The 18,822-nt window shown below is 36.8% G+C and overlaps 1 protein-coding gene across 1 annotated transcript; it reads left to right on the top strand.

Annotated features, from left to right (window-relative positions):
- The first annotated feature begins 5,031 nt into the window (after nt 1–5,031).
- On the top strand, nt 5,032–15,051 carry LOC103177752 (transmembrane protein 182). The gene is made up of 5 exons (XM_007892067.2): nt 5,032–5,295; nt 7,967–8,081; nt 9,839–9,931; nt 10,077–10,214; nt 14,260–15,051. Exons 1-5 carry the CDS (start codon nt 5,128–5,130, stop codon nt 14,484–14,486), a joined length of 741 nt encoding a protein of 246 aa, XP_007890258.1. The 5' UTR covers nt 5,032–5,127; the 3' UTR covers nt 14,487–15,051.
- Nucleotides 15,052–18,822: the final 3,771 nt, after the last annotated feature.

Genomic DNA, 18,822 nt, shown 5'->3' with positions numbered 1-18,822 from the left:
TATATAAATATTTAACAATGTCTCTCCTTCCTAGCTGTCTGCTAGATTGCCTTAGCTTTTGTCAGTGTGACATTCAACTAGAAGGTCATTTACTTATTCAAATTGCAGACATCCTTCAGTTAGAGGAAATTTCAATAAATCTTCCGACACATTTTGTGGCTCAGCGATGGATCTCAGCTCCAAAGTAAAATGAATTGGCAAATTTATGAAACAAAATAATTTCTGGATGAAACGTATAATTACAGCTATGTAGAATTTTATTCTGCAACAATTTTTAATGTATGTTTTTAAAAGTACCTTAATGATGATCCATCATGTCTTTATTTTGGTGCTTTTTGTCATTTGTTATTTTCTTATTAATAGATACTACGTTGGTGGTGAAGTCCTGCATCAATAAATGAATGCAAAGCTATGTTACTGGTACACAAAAGTTTATTATCAGTTTATTATTATTAACAGTTTTATATTCAGCTGAAATAGAGGTGCAGGTTCCAGGGTTTGTTAATTTGTGTATTAGAGAAAAATCTATGCTGTTCAACATTGACCTCAACACCTTTTTTAAATCTGATATTGTTAATGGGATCATTATTATCACATCTCATCACTTCTGAAGCATGCAAATTTACTCCTGTAGTACACAAATATTATTTTTTAATAAAATCCTGCCATGAATTGCAAATATAACAAAGCTTTCTGCAATAATTAATTTTACCACATGATGGAGACTGTAGGCAATGATTGCTGTGGAAGTTGAAAATAATTGGCAAATGCTACTTTGGTGAACATATCAGAAGAGCATTTTGGGAAAGAATCCATGTTATTGGATTTGACCTATTTTAATATGAAGTCACTTTAATATATTTTGTAATTAAAAAAACATTTGCCTGTTGTTTAATTTTTTTTGTTGGTATCACTTGGCCTCAGGTATCTCACTTAAATTGCCATTACATTTATGTGCAAGTCTTGACACGGAATGCTGCCAACCATTTGACCACAGAGAGAATCAAAGCAGAACTCAATCCTGTCCTCACTCGTGCACCTTCCATTAGTGCTACCGGATGGCAATTTGGAGCAAGACCTCTTCCTGATTTTCCCCACCCATGGGAGGCCGAGGTCAATTGTACTGTTCTACTGTTGCACTGACTGCAGTTGAACCCAGCTTTGGGTTTATATCCAAAATAATTTTGGATATATTTGCAGAGCATAAGGGGAGATCAATCCAAATATCTTAACTTCGTGTTATCTCACCTCATTGTGTTCTCTCATTAACCTTTCCAGTTTAGAATCTTACACTTTATTCCACATTCTAATATAATTTCCATTTTAAAACAGTGATTTTTTTTTCCAGGTGCCCTCTGCCCATAAATCATGCATGGAATACTTGTCAGCACCTGAGTGTAATAGAACTGCAGGGTGCTGCACTTTGCCAGCAGGACAGCCAGCAAAATAAGGTCTTTGAAAAGTTCTCCAAATGTGTTCTTTTTTTTTGGCCACAAAGTGCAGCATCATTAAAACTGGATTAAATATTACACTTGATGCAATGAAATAAGAATGTATGAAACTCTATTCTGCTTGATGTTTTGACATTTCTATGTGCTACATCAAATGCATTAAAAAGCCATTTCGCTCTTAATAAATGGTAAGAAATTCCATGAACAGATCTGCAGCTATGCCATATTTAAATTTCCAAGTATTGACCGTGAACTGGATTGGAGTTCAGCTGATGAAGCAGAAACAATTGAAAATTGAGATAAGAGCATCTCATCCCTTATGGTCTGCAGAGGGCGATATGATTCAACATTCACACATTCATGCTTTAGTTTTCCAGGATTTCTCTCAGATCCTCTTTAAAGTTCAGTGCCTTTTGATATTTGTTATTTTTTTTAAAACAACAATGTTATTTTTTTGAAAGGGTGATTTCTGGCGATGACATTGAAGGAACTGGCCTGGTAATATTTTTTTAAACACAGCAGTGACCAAGGTGAAATTAACATCAGTACAAACAGAAATTAAACCAACAGTGCTTCGATGAACTTACTTGAACTGATATTATCTTCATAGTATCTCTACCCTTGAAGAACACAAAAAATATAATTTAACACCACTCTCAAGTTAGTTACAATTTATTTTAATTGTTGGTTGTTCATAGAGGATCACTGATGATGAGATTCTCTCTTTAAACTGCCAGGTTTGACAACCTTCAGTGCTGTACCGATGTGTAATTTAGCTCGACCGATTGAGGGAACTTTGAATATACCGCAATGCTTCACACCACAACTTGGAACAGTGACACAAACCTGAAGGCAGAGGTTCTGAGAACGCGTTTAACACAACTCATCCCTCTTAAGAAAGAAAGCTGTCCACAGGAACTGAAACCTTAAATTCTTTTAGGAGCTGAGCCTGGAGGGAGGACTATATAAACTAATATAACTGCTCTTATAACTCAGAAACAGCTGAAACAGCTGCATCAGTCACTGGGGAATCAATCTTGGCTTGATACTGACTAGTGGAAAGACCAGGGCTCCACCAATGATTCCAGACATGGTTTAAGTTTCTGTATTTGTACCCAATGCAGCAGTTTATCTTTACTCAGTCCAGATGACTTATATTCTCTATGAGAAGTGAAAGCGTTTAAAATCTTTGCTATATATTTAAGCCTTTTACTGGTACAAACTTGTGCTAAAATAAAATTCCTTCACACAATGTGAATCTACAGTTCACTTTTGTCTAGTTACTTTTACAAGAGGAATACTGTACAATTCTTGATCTGTGTGAGATTCTCTCACTGCATTGCATGTAAAACAGATGTACTTTACTTCAAGTCATCTAAAATGTTTGTCAAGTAACTGATAATGACCTAATTCCAATACAGTTTGTAATAATAAATTATAATCCTTGCATCTGATACAGCATCTTTAATGTCAGCAGGACATCTCTCAACTATAGTAACTGTATAGTATACTGTCTAGCCATCATCAGCCACTACACCCCAACCTATGGGACTCTGATTGCAAATGTGCTTCATTATGTTAGTGTTTTTTTGATTAAAAAAAAGAATTTCTCGCAGATACGAATATGTTTGAATATGTTGAATAAAATGTGCTTACATATCCATTTTCTCAATGAAATTGTTAGAAAATCTATACCACGTGATTCTTTTTATACTTGCTGATAGTTGGGAGCCTGTCATCTTTTAATTGTGAATCAGCAAATGAATCAAACCCCTTGATTTTCATAATTCAAACAGTCAACTCTCCTCAGGCTCTGTACAAATAGTGACAACACTATTCCATATGAACAGCTGTTACTATGCTTTAAAGCCTCATCAGAATTATGTGTTCAATGGCATGTGATGTACAAAGATTTCAATGATTAACCCTTTGCTTTTACTAGGTAGCTAAACAGAGACTGCTTCAGTAGTTTTTAAAAGGCTTTTAAACAGCAGCTAAAATATGAAGGCAATGGATCATCATACAGTATTTGAATTTTTAAAAAAATATCATTTATCACACAGGGAATATTTAACATTTAATTTTAATTTAGTTTTCTTCCCATTGTCCCTTTTGTTCATCTCAACTTTATGAAAAATAATTCTCTGATGAGGTGAGTGTCCATGTTTCATCTGATTTGGACTAATCAAATTGCCAATAATTTGTTGTAAAATCATTTAAAATAATTTAAATAAACTTGCAACAGGGGTACTTGCATTGCATCACAAATCTCTGCCCCAAAACGATCTCTGTAAAGACCTATGCAATGCAATTTACATTTACAATGGAGTCTTTCACGTTGGGAGGACGTCTCAAGAGCACTTGAGAAGAACTAGAAATTTGCATAGGCTGGAAGAAAAAGAAGAATAGAATATCGGGAGGATTATTGCTGAAGCAGTTGATACATTTCTCTTTGAAAACAGCCCATTTAGATTTGTGGAGTCCTGTAGCTCAGTGGTTAGAGCACTCGCTTTACAAGCGAGAGACTTCACTTCAATTCCAGGCAGGGCGAAACCTTGGGCAAGTTTCCTTACTCCACATGCTTAATAATAATAATCCCTCCATAACAAAAAACAATAATAAATTGGTCATTTTCAATCTACGACTGTTTGTGGGACATTGCTGTGCGCAATTGGCTGCCGCGTTCGCCCACAAATATAGTCAATTCACTTTATAGTGTGTTCTGTGAAGCACTTTGGGACGTCCTCCCGACGTGAAAAGCGCTATATCAAATGCAAAGATTATTATTATTATTATTAGATTACTAATGTTACATTATAACAATGACAACTCCTTATTATTAATAATAATAATCCTTGCAGTTGATATAGTGCCTTATCACGTCGTTGAGGTGTCTCAAAGCTTCACAGAATATACTGTAAAGTGGATTGACTGTACTTTGTGGGCGAAACATGGCAGCCAATTGCACACAGCAGTGTCCCACAAACAGATTGAGTGACCCAAATTTTTTGGGGGGATTATTACAACGGAAAGCAATCCGCAAATTGACTAACAACAGGGTTCCTACTTACTGCTAGGTAAACACAAGCATGTGAAATAAGGAAACTTGCCTAAGATTTTGCCCCGCCCGAGAATCAAACCCAGGTCCTCTTGCTTCATGACGAGCCTACTAACCACTAGGCTATGGGACTCCACACAAGTTGTTATTCTCCCATAAAGTTACACTGTAGTGTCAATTCTAGAGGGAGGGACACAAATATTTATGGCATTTGTTTTGAAAGATGTTTGCTCTGTGACACAACACATTAGGAAATTGCCACAAAGCACTCATAGTAAAGTAACAGTACTTTATGGGTCCAATGCCAGCTTCTTAGCATCTTAACCTGGATTCTTAAAGAATTTCCAACCTGATTTCTCTGTAGAAAACAAGTAAGCAAAATTTGAACAACATTGTATTAATATATTAATAATAATTAATATTATTTACATTCAGGCACTTTTTTTGCAGCAAGGTCATCTATTTTGATATGTGTTGTACCGCGCCCTTGTGAAACTTACACCGTCGTGAAATGGAGTTCACCCACGTCCTAAAATAGCAGTCTGATTCAGACAAACATTCATTGCAGACACAGCTTCCAGCAAACACTTTAGCCAAGTTAGAAACTTTTGCTGGACCATGAAAGTTAGCATTATTGCCTTTGTTGCGGGGCTTATTGGAGCCATTGGGGTGCTTCTATTTCTGATAGCATTTGGGACAGATTACTGGCTGTTAGCAACTGAGAACTGTGAAGCATATGATCATGAATCTGAAAGTAAAACATCCAGGCCTCGAGCTACCACAGAGGTGAGTGCCCGTGTTTTGTTTGATTTCAACTAGTCAAATTGCGGAGTGTGTGTCATAACAAGGTACTACAATTCCGTCTGTAATACTGGAGGCGATTCTAGATGTGATTTCTCTTTTGAAAACGGGCATAAGTGTAGAAAGATGTTTGTATTAGAAACATAAAATGAACTTTTATGTGATTCCCTTAAACTGTACTAAAATCCTCTGTTTGACAATTGATGTTCAGCACAGGTTAACTGGAACACAAATGACCAAATTCCTGTATCTTTTAACAACCGCAAAATTTATATAGTTGAGGATTGGGGTAGAGGAGGGAGGGGGGAGAAGCAGGGAGATCGAAAGCACGGTCAAAGAGGAGGGTCTTGTGGTGGTGTCTTGAAGGTGGCGAGGGAGGGGGCGAGATGGAGGGACTGCAGGATGGGGTTCCAGAGGATGGGTGCAGAGTGGCGGAAGGCCCGCCCGCCGATAGTGGGGCGAGCAAGGCGGGGGTCATGAAGTAGCCTGGAGTTTGTTGAGTGGAGGGAGCGAACGGGGTGGTAGGTGGTTAGGAGGTCGGAGAGGTAAGGGGAGCGAGACCGTAGAGGGCTTTATTATTTAAAACATTTATCGATTGAATTTTTATTGTTGAAAAGTTAGTAGTTCTTTCCAATTTGACACAGAGTAAAGCCTAGAGAGTGGAGTAATTTGTTACGTATTCTAGTAAAGAGAGGTGCTACATCTAGTGAGGTACTTTCTCAATCAGAGCTCAGCCTCTATCTTGTGAAGTGTTATTCAACAACTCACCAATGACAACCTAATAGCAGCCACAGAAAACTTTTGGTCAGTTTTAGATTCAAGCATTGAACCGGAGACGGGAGAAGAGAGGGGTACAGATAGTTGGTCAGTGTGTGTGTGTGTTTGGAGGAAACAAAAGGTTTTCATTTGGCCACAGCCAGTCAATGATTTTCAACTGCTTCGACTCCAATTCTGGCATTATCACTGGAGTTCCTGTAATATCATATGTTATATTTTTGACCCTCAATGTTTCACTATATTGTGAATATTTTCAGTTAATTTGCACAAACACGTGACAAACATGTGCTAAGCTAGGAGAAGAGATACCAATGCACCCTAATAAGGTTCATCCCATTTCTGAAAGCCACAGCTGTCAAGCTATTGGCAAAGTTGTAGGTGAACTGTCCCAGAGTAATACTTAATAATAATAATAATAATCCTTGCATTTGATATAGCGCTTTTCACATCGGGAGGACGTCCCAAAGTGCTTAAACTTAAAAAGCAGGACATTGCCAGAGAGCAAGTGAGCATATTGCAATATTTATATTGTACTTGTGGTGGCAACTCACTGCTATTTGGACAGGAATTTTCTGCAGAATATATGGGGGCCTGGTTAGTGGGAACCATCACAAGGGCCCTGATCATTTCTTTCCCTTTCAAAGTTCTCAGGCCTATATAAATGCAAGTTGTTATTGTTGTTATTGTAGCTTTTAATCCTAATTACAACTTTGTGGGAGACACAGCAGCTCTGCTTTGTCTAATTTCTCTCACTGTTAGTACAACCACATTTGTAGGGTTGAAACTTGTTCCATTGCGCAGTGCCTTCGAAGCATCATTCCTCCTCCTTTTCCACCTTCCCTGCACCCTTCAGCAATAACAACAAACTGCATTTATATAGCATCTTTCACGTTGAGAGGATATCCCACTAAGTATTGTAACAGGTTAACTTTTAAAATGGATGCCAATATTTAACCTCCTCTTCAAGTATTCTGTCTGTGTTTTTGTTTCTTCTGTGTGTTCACTTATTGAAGAAAATCTCAGCACTTGTGTGTTTATTTCACAGCTATACCTACTCCCTTTCAGAAAATGTGGAATAAAATCCTTGCCTCGAAGATTGTTCAGACTCAGCTCTGTCATTTTAAAGTTTTTCTGATTACTACTGGGATGATAGAATAGAATACTTGGATGAATCATCAGCAGAGAGATTATAATATCAATTTGGCAAACACATCTCCTGTCCACTGATAAGGAATGACATTGGCAGCGTTTCATCAAATTCCTGACTGGAGGTGGTGATAGGAAGCCACAGTATAAAAAGGCATGGATTATAATAATTATTATAATAGATTACAATGTTCCTGTTGTAAGATTTGTGATGTCATCACCAATGCACAGATGATATATATACATTTGTCATATCTTAGGATGGATGCGTTAACCCATTTGTATGCATACAACAGAATAATAAGTGTGAAGTATTAACCAGCAGAGGGTTGATTTTACAGATGATTTAGACAATGTAGGAATGAGTTGGTAGCTTAGGTAATTGCACAACAGAAATCACTTTTCTCTTTGAGAAGGTTTAGTGTGTGATATACCTACTTCATTTGTCTGCATTTACTATGGAACACACCACGCACGGCCCATTGAAGAATCCAAGTGTTGTGCTGAGAGATTTGGATGCAGGTTCAATATTAAGGCACTAATTCAATATTAAACTCATCAGGTCAACCAGAGATCAGGACTATTCACACTCTGCCAGTCAATGGCACTAAATCCACTGGTGAAATTCAATTCAGTTCACAAAACTCAATTTGTTTCAATAAAAATCAATTTGCAGATTATTTACTGAATTGAGTGCATTGCTTATAATATACTGTATGTCATTTGTGTGCAGGAAGCTAGTGAAACACACGATGAATCTTCCATCACCTTTCACCATGAGGGATTCTTTTGGCGGTGTTGGTTCAGTGAAGACATTTCCCATGACAGCATCTGGAACTTCTGGTTTAGTAAGTTATGTAACTATACTCATTTCACTTTGCTTCATTCATGTATACCCTAGTTACACCACTTTGCAGTAATATCCATTAAAGCACTTTGAGACATCTCGATAATATGATAAGGTACTATATTAAATGCAAGCATTATTAAATTCCACATCTGCTTAAACCACTGTAACCCCCAACGAGGTTTTCTCTGAATAGCAATGGTCAAGAATTTTTCAGCTCTCAAATACCTTCACTACAGAAAAGGTCCCTTTGTAAATGACTGAACCACCGGCTCAATGGTTGAACCAGAAGCTAGTATATGTTCCTATTCACTGCTCGTAGACATATAATATTCTAAATTTTAATAAGGGCTTGTGCATGATTCCCTGCTGCCCCAAACAGATCACCTCATCAGATGAAACAAACTTTATTTTTAAATCCAGAATGAAATCCACTCTCTCTCAAACACTCTCTCTCAGGCATACTGAGAGACTAGTAAACACTGCTGGAGGTGCAATGTGGTGGAAACAGTCAAGGAAGTAACATATTACCACACACATTTCAAGACATCATTGTAGAGACATTTTCTATGCAAAAAACTCTGAGGAGCTTTACAGGTGAAATGAAGGGAAAGCTACTCCTTGGATTCCACATTCAGGAAATTCCTATCTGGTCAATCCAAATTATTATTTAAAATATGTAAAACCGCCTGACCTTTGTTACAAAGATAAGGTCTCCCATTTTGTCGTACTGATTATGTCTTTCATAATTTTATTACTGTGAAAAGATCGCTTATAAGAACATAAGAACATAAGAATTAGGAGCAGGAGTAGGCCATTCGGCCCCTCGAGCCTGCCCCACCATTCAATAAGATCATGGCTGATCTTCAGACCTAACTCTAATTACCTGCCCTATCCCCATATCCCCTAATCCCTCTATTTTTTAAAAATCTATCAGTCTCAACCTAGGAATCTAACTTGCAATTTGTACAACCCACATGTGAAATTGTGGATTTGGTGCCTTTACAACAACTTCAACAACAACAACTGACATTTATATAGCATCTTTCACACAGGGTAGCATCTTAGCCCGACACTGAGCCAGGGAGAAGGGAAGGTGATTGTAGGCACGGTCAAAGAGGAAGATCTTCAAGTGTGATCTGAAGATGGGCAAGGAGGGGGCAAGGTGGAGGGATTGAAAGGAATTTAACCATACTTTTTGCTGTTTACTTTACTTTGGACACAAGTTTAGTCAACACATTTAATGAGTCATTGATAAAAAACAGCTTCTATTAAATGCTTCACTATTAATTCTTTCCAAGGCTTAAGTAGCAGATTTTTAAAAGGATTTTACCTCCCCCTTAGTCCATTATAAATACATACCAGTGAAGTTGTTCACTTTATCACCCAGGGGATTGGATCCAATAATGTTAGATACAATGCATTCCAGCCCTGGGCATCATTAGATTTTGACAGGAGCATATATTTTATTTTTAAAAAAATCATTTTAAATCATCAACTTTAAAGAAGAACAAAAATTCTTATTTGCCCAGCAGGTTCCCTTCGCATTGTGCGAACACTGACTTTAATCCAAAATGCAAACAGTAGAAGTAGAACCTTTACCAAAAATATTCCATCGTTCATGAGGATACTCTACCTCCAATTTGTAAAATTAAAACGTTTGAATTGAGTCGAGTATACATTCAGTAATAAGCGTGCTAGAGTTATAACTTTACTTTGAGGATTTTTACTAATTTTCTATTATCTTTTTTTGTGCAGCAAACCAGCCCCCATCAAAGTTCTGTGTTCGTGGCTACCTCTTCCCTTTGCCGATTGCACTGGGGCCCCTTCTTTCCCACGACAACACGGCTGGTATGTTTTGTGACATAATTAGGCTTAAACTTGGGTTGCAGTTTTTTTCTGTACAATTATCTGAGATCCGCGTTCTCTTCGTGATGATTGCAATGCTTCTTACTAGATAGTTTGACACCTTTTTGCATTCTTTCCAATTACACAGTGTACCGTGGCTTTTGGACGGTGTTCATAATATTAGCTGTGACTGCTGCTATTGTGGGAGGATTCCTGTTAGTTTGTGCAGTGCCATTTGTGAGTGCCAAGCTCTACAAAGTAGGAGGTGGATTTCTTTTGGCTGCTGGTAAGTTGTTGCTCATATATAAGAACCAGTACATATCTCCAAAAAGCAATTTGCATACAATAAAATGTTCCCAAACAGCCTTTGACTTGCAAGCTGTTGTAGAGCCATACAAACATGAAAGGTCCCAGATTCAAACCTTGGTCTGAATTGCTCGTGAATCTCAGCTGCAGTGTAATGGAAGAGCTCCAACTGGCCTTAGCCACTGCAAACCTTTGAATATTTACCAGTATGTGGAGTTGTACACTTTTATCTAATAGGGTGGAAACGTGCCAATTCATTGTAATGGGAGAAGCATTGTATTACATTGCATCATAAATAAAAGATACTCAGTGATTCTAATAGCCTAATAACATTCTTGCTGTGATAAAGAAAGAGGAAAGTGTTGAAGCAATAAGTACTAGGTGTACTAGGTATATGTAAAACCTGAGATTTGCTTTACTGTTACGACTAGAGTACATATACAAGTGGATCCAACAATAGCATATGGAATTCAAGTTCCGAAAATTGAATCCCACCACCCTGAAACACAATTAAAAGATTATTTCAGGGAGAAATCTCAGTTTGGCAGAAATGTATGTATTTTTCAGCCTGTATAATTCTGGCCGTAAAATTAGGAGTTTTTTTTTAATCCAGGAGAATATAGTTTTCTCTCATTTCTATGTCCCTAATTCCGAATGCTGGCAAGGTCCATTACGTTTCTGCCAAGAAAGATGTCAGCGGTGTGATGCAAGAGAACACATATGCTGAATACCAATTGTCATTGTAACATAACATAGCAGAACCGAACTGAGAGTCAAATTGAATTTGAATATTTGAATTTACTATTATTATTATTCATTTATGGAAATAGAATTGAAATCCGTCACGTGAATTATTTATTCTCCCAGAACAAATGAGTTTTAAATTCCTTTTTATAATAGTGTTTACCTATTAGTAGTTGCAGTAAACTCCTGATAACTTGACCCTGGCTTAACTTGTGACCACCACTTAAGTCATCATGTGGTCAATATCCCAGCTGCATTTATTTATGCATTTATACATACGCCTAACTCACCACTGGAGATAACTCATCATGGAGTTCTTTTCCCTTGGAGTGATGAGTTATCAGGAGTTTTCTGTATTTGGTACAATTTTACAATTTGTTAGACCAGTTTATTTACTTAACATTAGCATTCTGAGGCTATTCGATGTGAGAGGTACCTTCCCTTGGTGGGTCTGGATGGCTTGGAGACACCCACATTTACTCCACTGCAGCATTTGCTAGGAATTGGAAACCTCAGCTGGTTTAAAGATAACAGGCAAGTCTTTAAATAGCTAAATGTAATCCTGTAACATAGTGATGGCACTCTGTCAGCATTTGATGCAATGCACATAATGCAGTGCAAATAAATAATATCACGGCCATACTATGTCTTACGAAAGAAGCAAACATTGCCCCCTGGTTCTTAATAAGCAATATCTTTGGTGTAGAATTAGAGGAACAATAAATATTGAAGAATATTTTCTTTTAGTGGAGTGGACCATAGAGTTCTCCATTTTGTAATAATGTTGTATGTCCCTAAACGATCTGTCTTTAAGCGCTTCAAGATGCAATCCTACGTGGAAAGCTCTATACAAGCGCCTGTTGTAATGTTGTTTCCAGAAAACGAAAGAGAGGAGAGGATAAAAAGAAAGACTGCTATTGTCAGAAACAAAATCTCCACAATATATTTTTTCTCAGGTTCTAAGATGAACAACTCCAGAGCGATACAGTGTAAGGGAAGGTATGAAAGAGCACAAGAGATTAGTAAAGGAAAAACAGTGGTCATCTCTGCTCTATTGTTGCCTTTTCGATCACACCAGATGTAATTGTAAAGCTCTTTCACGCTGCTTTTCAAAACCTCTAACTGGGCCCTCAGAAGACAGACATCACCTCCAGTGCAGCGTTTGATCTGAATTGAAAGTTTTGAAAGCAAAGGTTACTCAACAGTGGAGATGACAGCTGGATTGCTATGAATTTAATACACGAGAAACTGGGTTTAAGAGGAACCATTTCAACTTGAGAAAGGAATGTGCAATACAGAAGGAAGGAATTTTTTGGCATCTTTCGTGTTAAATATGGAGATAGTGGCAACCATAATGGTCACGACAGAATGAAACATAGTGATATCATATGCACACAGGCATTTAGTACTTATAGGGAGTCGATTTTATAATCTTTCTAATATGTATATTTAAATTATGATTAATTAGCTGAATTCATCAATATGGAAATGTATTACCACGATAATGTATTAATCTTAATAATATAATAATTATACTGCCGTGTTTCATAAGGATACAGCTGCTGCGATTTGAGTTATGGCAGAAAGGCTCAATGCCTGATGCAATTTACATATGCAAATTAATTAATTAATATATTCCATTAATATGTCCTCCCTTCTAGCAGATTTAAACATCTTCTCCCTATTTCACAACGATAAGGCTTACAGATGTTAAGTGATCTGTTAAAATATGGAGAGGCTCATGCCAACATTGATTAACTTATTTTCACCCTATTCCACAGGCAAAGATGGGGAAAAAAGTCAAAGAAAATAAGAAAGAATAAATAAACTGTCAGAAAGCACAATACATATAACAGAGAAGGGTGAAAAGATGTTGCAAAAGTGAAGGAAATATACTGGAGATCAGTAACACTGTTTAAACCATATTTTTAATAAAAGGGTAGAAAAAATAATGAAATAGGACAGGTAAAGTTAACAGAGATTGAAAAAATGGGAATAATGGGGAAGGGAGAATGTTAACTTTGACTCTTTGACTGTGCCTACAGTCACCTTGCCCCGCCTCGCCCCCCCACCACCCCCGCCAGCTCGGAGTCAGGCTCTGCCCCTGTTAAGCACTCTGAGATGTTACCTGCGTAGAGGGCGCTATATAAGTGCAAGTTGTTGTTACTTTTTTTTAAAAAGTACGTTTTTTCTGAGAGGGATAATATTACAGTGATTAAGTATAACCTTTCTGTGGGGCCATGAGGGTTTTTTTTCACGATCAGCTCGGACTGCCAGTTATATCTAATCAAATTTGATAAAACTCCATGATGATAATAATAATAATAAGCCGAGCATTTGATATAGTACCTTGTCAGGCTGTTGAGACGTCTCAAAGTGCTTCACAGGATATATTGTAAAGTGGATTAACTGTGTATTTTGTGGAAGAATGCGGCAGACAATTTGCGCACCGTAATGTCTCACAAACAGCCATGGAGTGAATGACCAATTTTATTTGGGGGATTTATTTGGCCAGGACACCAGGAGAGAGAAACTCCCTTCTCTTTTCGAATAAAATCATTAACACCCATCTGAACAAGCAGTCAGGATCTCTATTTAACAACTAACATCAAATGAACAATGCAGCACACCCACAGCGCTGCATTGGAGTGTCATCTTAGACTATGCAAGTCCAAGACCCGATGTAGGGCATGAACTCACAATCTTTTGACTCAGAAGCCATAATGCTATCACAGAGCCAGAGCAACAGAATTTCATAAGAGATTCAAAAACAGATTTGATCATTACGAATTATTATAAAATGTTGTATTTTCCAACTGATGTTTATTTTGATGAGTTGCTGAATGAAAGCCAAATATGAGGATGCAGGTGTGGAAAAATGTACAGTGTCTAATCAATGTCTTCCTAATCCTAAATTCCTATGTATATTGCACTTCAATCTAGAGCAACTATTTAATCATGGTTGAAAATGTCTCAGGTATGTGTCTTCTTCCAAAAGAAGGATCTCAGTGGTGCTATTTGTCTGGCAGTTCCCTGAAGATGTAAAATTCAATCATTATAAAAGAGATGCAAGATGGATGCAAGTTGTAACAAGTGGCATCATAAACAACCTGACAATGCATTAACTACATTTGCTGTTTTTTTAAGAAATATTCATTTCAAAAACTCATTTGTGTATATTTCACATGTGTATAAACCATTACCAGTGCTGGGTGAGTGGAAGGAGTATTCCAGTAGGTTATGATTTTATCCAACAGTTAAAAAAATCTCTTTCTTTACAGGAACTTTATTTTCCATTCTGATTTTTCTCTTTGTAATGTGGAAGGAGTTTGCTGCAGATTTGGAAAAATACATCTTGTCGGAGAGAAGTGGCAGCTGTAAGGATGTATTAGTGTATGTACAGTACGGTTGGTCTTTCATGTTTGCTGCAGTTGGGATTCCTCTGGTTTTACTTTCTGGTCTCTTATTTTATGTGATTGGCCGCACCATCGAAGCACATAACAAATAAAAGGCACATTATGGCTCCAAGCATCGGATTCTTGAAACAAAATCTATGGTGATATACTCCACATGGTCACTGTGATATAAAAAAGCAAACAAAAGTGCCTCATACATTTCCACCTTGTTGAGATTAACCAAGCGATACTTATTTTTACACTACTACGTACACACCGTAAAATATAAAATAGCTCAAGTCCCAAAATCAGTTGAGAAAATGTATTTGGTTTAAAATTATATATCATTTGAGTTATATATCATGTGAATTAACGTTGAAAACCGTATATATGTTTGACCTTTTGTTTCTCTTGAGGGCATTTTATGTTTCTGTAAAATAAAAGCTGTTAGCAATGCATTCAGTCCAAAATGATGTTCCACCATAATAAAATGTTATCCATGGCATATAGCTTACTTTTCCATCCACTGGACACACTACATAATTTTCTCATTGGCACATCTTTATTTCACTAAAGTGATGTCAACTCTTATCATTGATACTTTTTCTTTCATGTGAAGTAAAACTTTTACGGTGCAGTGATGGTTGGATTACATTAAAATATTGTGACATGCTGCAACAGTAGTGTTTTCATTGGGAATATTCATGTGGCAGCAGTCAGTGAGAACACATTTTTGCATTAAACTTAGAGATGGAATAATAATAATCCTATAATAATCCTTCCATTTGATATAGCACTTTATCACATTGTTGAGATGTCTTGAAGCGCTGCCCAGAAAATCCTGTAAAGTGAATGATTTACTTAGTGCTAAAACTAATGGCTGATAGAGCTCGGGATCCCTGAAGATTGGTTTACCATATGTGCACTGAAACCTTCCTCACAGCGCAGTGTTGCAAACATTAAAAATGCAATGTTTCACAATAATTATTGTATCAAATGTTGCATTTTTCATCCCAATCGTTTACAAACACATAGACACTGAGTAGTTATTTGTTGTATTCTAAGCATTTACAAAATATTATCTTTTACAATATAGACAATTTTGTAAACAATAATATGTAACATTTTAAAATCATGACAATCAGTGCTTGCTCCTCAGTTCGAAATGTCTAATGTTGTTGCAATTCTAATTATAATGGCAACAAGGAGTATATTCACTATTACTAACCGCAGTATATGTTAAAGTCTAATCTGCCAGTTCATGTCTATTTAACATAAACTACTGGATTATTGAAAATCATCATTTTGTAACATTTTTGAAAATGTATCAAAATGTTATTGCAATTAAAAATGTTTGGAAAATCCTAAAAGTAAATAAATTAGGAAATTTGAGACAATATAACAAATAATCAATCACCTGTGAATTATCTTCCAGGTAATGGAGCGAAAGACATTTTAGGACGATTTTAGGCAAAAGAAAATCTGCCAGCATCTTCTTCAGTATTATCTGCCAAAATATCTGGTGGACGAGAATAAATTCAACTAATAGAGAATAAAGACATAGAATCATATACACTAATAGCATATTATCACCTTAATGCATTAATTTCTTCAAATTCTTATTATCTAAAATAAAAGCCCCGATTGAAGCAGAAATGATCAAGGTATTTAAGAGAAAACCTGATGCATAAATAGGAGACAGGGGAATAGAGGGGGTTTGGGGGGGAAGGCTCATGTGGAGTATAAACTTTAGCACAAACTAGTTGGGCTGACTGGCCTGTTGTGGTGCTGTAGATTCTACATAATTTGTGCCTTAATCCTTAGTTAGAGACATGTGGTGATTCTGTCAGTAACACTTATTGTAAAACTGGGTGAAAAGTGTTGGGAACAATTCCAATGAGGCAGCTAGATACAATAATTAGGCAGAGAAGGTAGGTGCGGGCCAGGAGGTCAGTAATATTAGGGACCACAGTGCCTCCCCCATATATTACGGGGAGCTATTGCTCACCAGCAAAAGGACGAGACATTGTTCAATAATGTTAAAAATGTAGAAAAAGTAAAAGAGACAAAAGAAACTGGCTGATAAGAACCAGAGATGTATTATAGACCCAAACCATCCTATCCACGCTAGTCTTTCAACTATTTTCCTTGTTAACCCTGCATGGGATGGGAAGTTTGAAGTTGGCATTTCCTTCACAGACTCTGAAAAGTTACTCACCATTTTGTGTCGTGTACAGAGTAGGACACTTTGTTTTCTTGATCAGAGAAAAAACATGGTAGTCAGTCAGCTGAGAGTCCAGCTTTCACCCTGGTGTTGTGGATCCTGTTGCCTACAGAGGTAGGAAGATACAGTTAATGTCAAAAGATAACTGCCCTTACAGCCAATGGCATCCTCATATCTACAGTTGCTGAAAATACCAGCCACTATGGATACAAAAGAACCCTGCATTTAGAACTTATTTGAATCTTATTTTTCATATGGAACTCATTCTATGGGCTCTGCAAATTATTTAAAATTTATGCACCAAGTGATGATCCATAACTTTTATCTTTCCTACAAGTCACTCGGGCATTGCTGTTAACGTTATATATTGTATACAGTTATTGCATAGAAGTCAGATTAAATATGAAACATCAAGTGAGCCACAAATGACAAGAGTCTAATTTGTCATTTTCAGGAATTTTTTGTGTCAAGTGTTTTAATCACTTGGTTGTGAAACTCATTTAACAATGGTAGTAAAATCTTCCTAGAAATAGACTGTTGAAAAATTTCCTTTCCTCGGCTTTCATTGCACACATATGTTCTTTGTCAATTTAAAGTTGCAGAGCACGCTACTGTGCCAAATTATACAAGCTAACGCACACTGCAATGATTTGGCATGGCGTTACTGGGCCATACAATAAGGCTCCGTATGATTGATCCAGACATCTCAATCTTTGGTTCAGGATTCCAAACATGCACTCAACAGCTGACCTTGTTATAGTGTATGCCTGGTCGCAATTACACTCCTTTTCATTTCATAGATTTTCTACAGTCATGTTGAACCAAGGTTTCAAACTTGGTCGACCAAAAGCCATCCATGCAGATAGTTAGCCTGTTCATATAATATAGGTTCACGTGAGTTATGCAGAAAGAAGGAATCGTATCTAGATTCAAGGTATTTTGCAGTGACCAGCATTACAATATTCCATACATTATGGATTACCTCCTTATTCAGGTAGTGGAACCTTACAATTGATGCAGACAATTGCAATTTCAGACAATATCTAGGTCTTGATAGGTGTAGAATCAAGGCCACTGTGAATGCTTGGACATTCTGTTCCTGCAAACAATTTTTGCTGCTGTGACAACTGTTGATCCTTTGTTTTGGAAAAGTAAATGAAGCACAAATAATGGAAGCTTCAATCACATTCTGTATTTAATTTAACACTCTTCTTTAATCAATGGCAGGCTATGCTAGGAGTTTGGAAGAACCCTGCAGCAGAAAAGAAAGCTTAAAGGCAGTTTTAAATTTCACTCCGTAGATAGAGCAGTGAGATTCACAGATAGGGTTTCCAAATCTGGTTAAATCAGCATATGTATCTCATTGTTGACTTCCTGTTTGATCTAAACCTCCTCACACACTACTCTTTAGTTACACCAAGGTAATTCATCCCATGGTTTATAAATTGTTCACCTGAATAAGTAACTTGCTGAATCAGCATCCTTTTGTCTCTCCATCCTTTGATTCATTTTATGTTCCTTTTGTTCTTTCTCAAAACAAACAGTGATTTCAGATGGCAAATCAAATTTAGCAAAGCATCGGAAAAAAATTGTGCCAAGCTTAAAATCTGCCTCATTATAATTGGTTACCTTGGTGGTTTAACACTGTGCAGAAAACAATTTCTGCTCAAAGATAAGGCGAGAGACATGGATTGCTGGATAATTAGCCAAACACAATTTCAACCTAAATCTAATTTTCTGCCTGATGGAATTCAGGCAGCTACATTGCCAATAGCTGGAAGGTGGGTTATGTAGACCTTTTAAAACTGCACAGTTCAGTTTGTGGTTTAGCCTGTGCTCATAAATTGGCAATCTTTTTGTTAGTGTCTTATGAGGGGATTTCCCATTATGAAATTTATATGATAGATTCAGCGATGTATGTATTTAAAATTAATAGACAAACAATAAAACGTTCAAGTTGTGTTGAAATCTTTATGACAAATAGTTTTGCTCTGAATGTGGCATAGTTTTCACCAATAAGATTCTTAATCTTCACAATCACAAGATGAAAATATCTGCGCACTCAACTTAAACATTGCTTTATAGATATTATCGGTGGTCAATTAATTAATTAATTAATATAGAGAACATCCTGTGCATCCAGGGCCATGAAATGTAACCAACTATCGCAATAGGCACTGAAGAATAATGCTGAGGCATTAAAAGAACAGGAAGATGGTATCTTA

The sequence above is a fragment of the Callorhinchus milii genome, unplaced genomic scaffold, assembly GCF_018977255.1.
Source record: "Callorhinchus milii isolate IMCB2004 unplaced genomic scaffold, IMCB_Cmil_1.0 Scaffold15, whole genome shotgun sequence".
Taxonomy (NCBI): Eukaryota; Metazoa; Chordata; class Chondrichthyes; order Chimaeriformes; family Callorhinchidae; genus Callorhinchus; species Callorhinchus milii.
The sequence above is the reverse complement of the archived record's forward strand: the minus strand, read 5'-3'. Positions and strand labels throughout refer to the sequence as shown.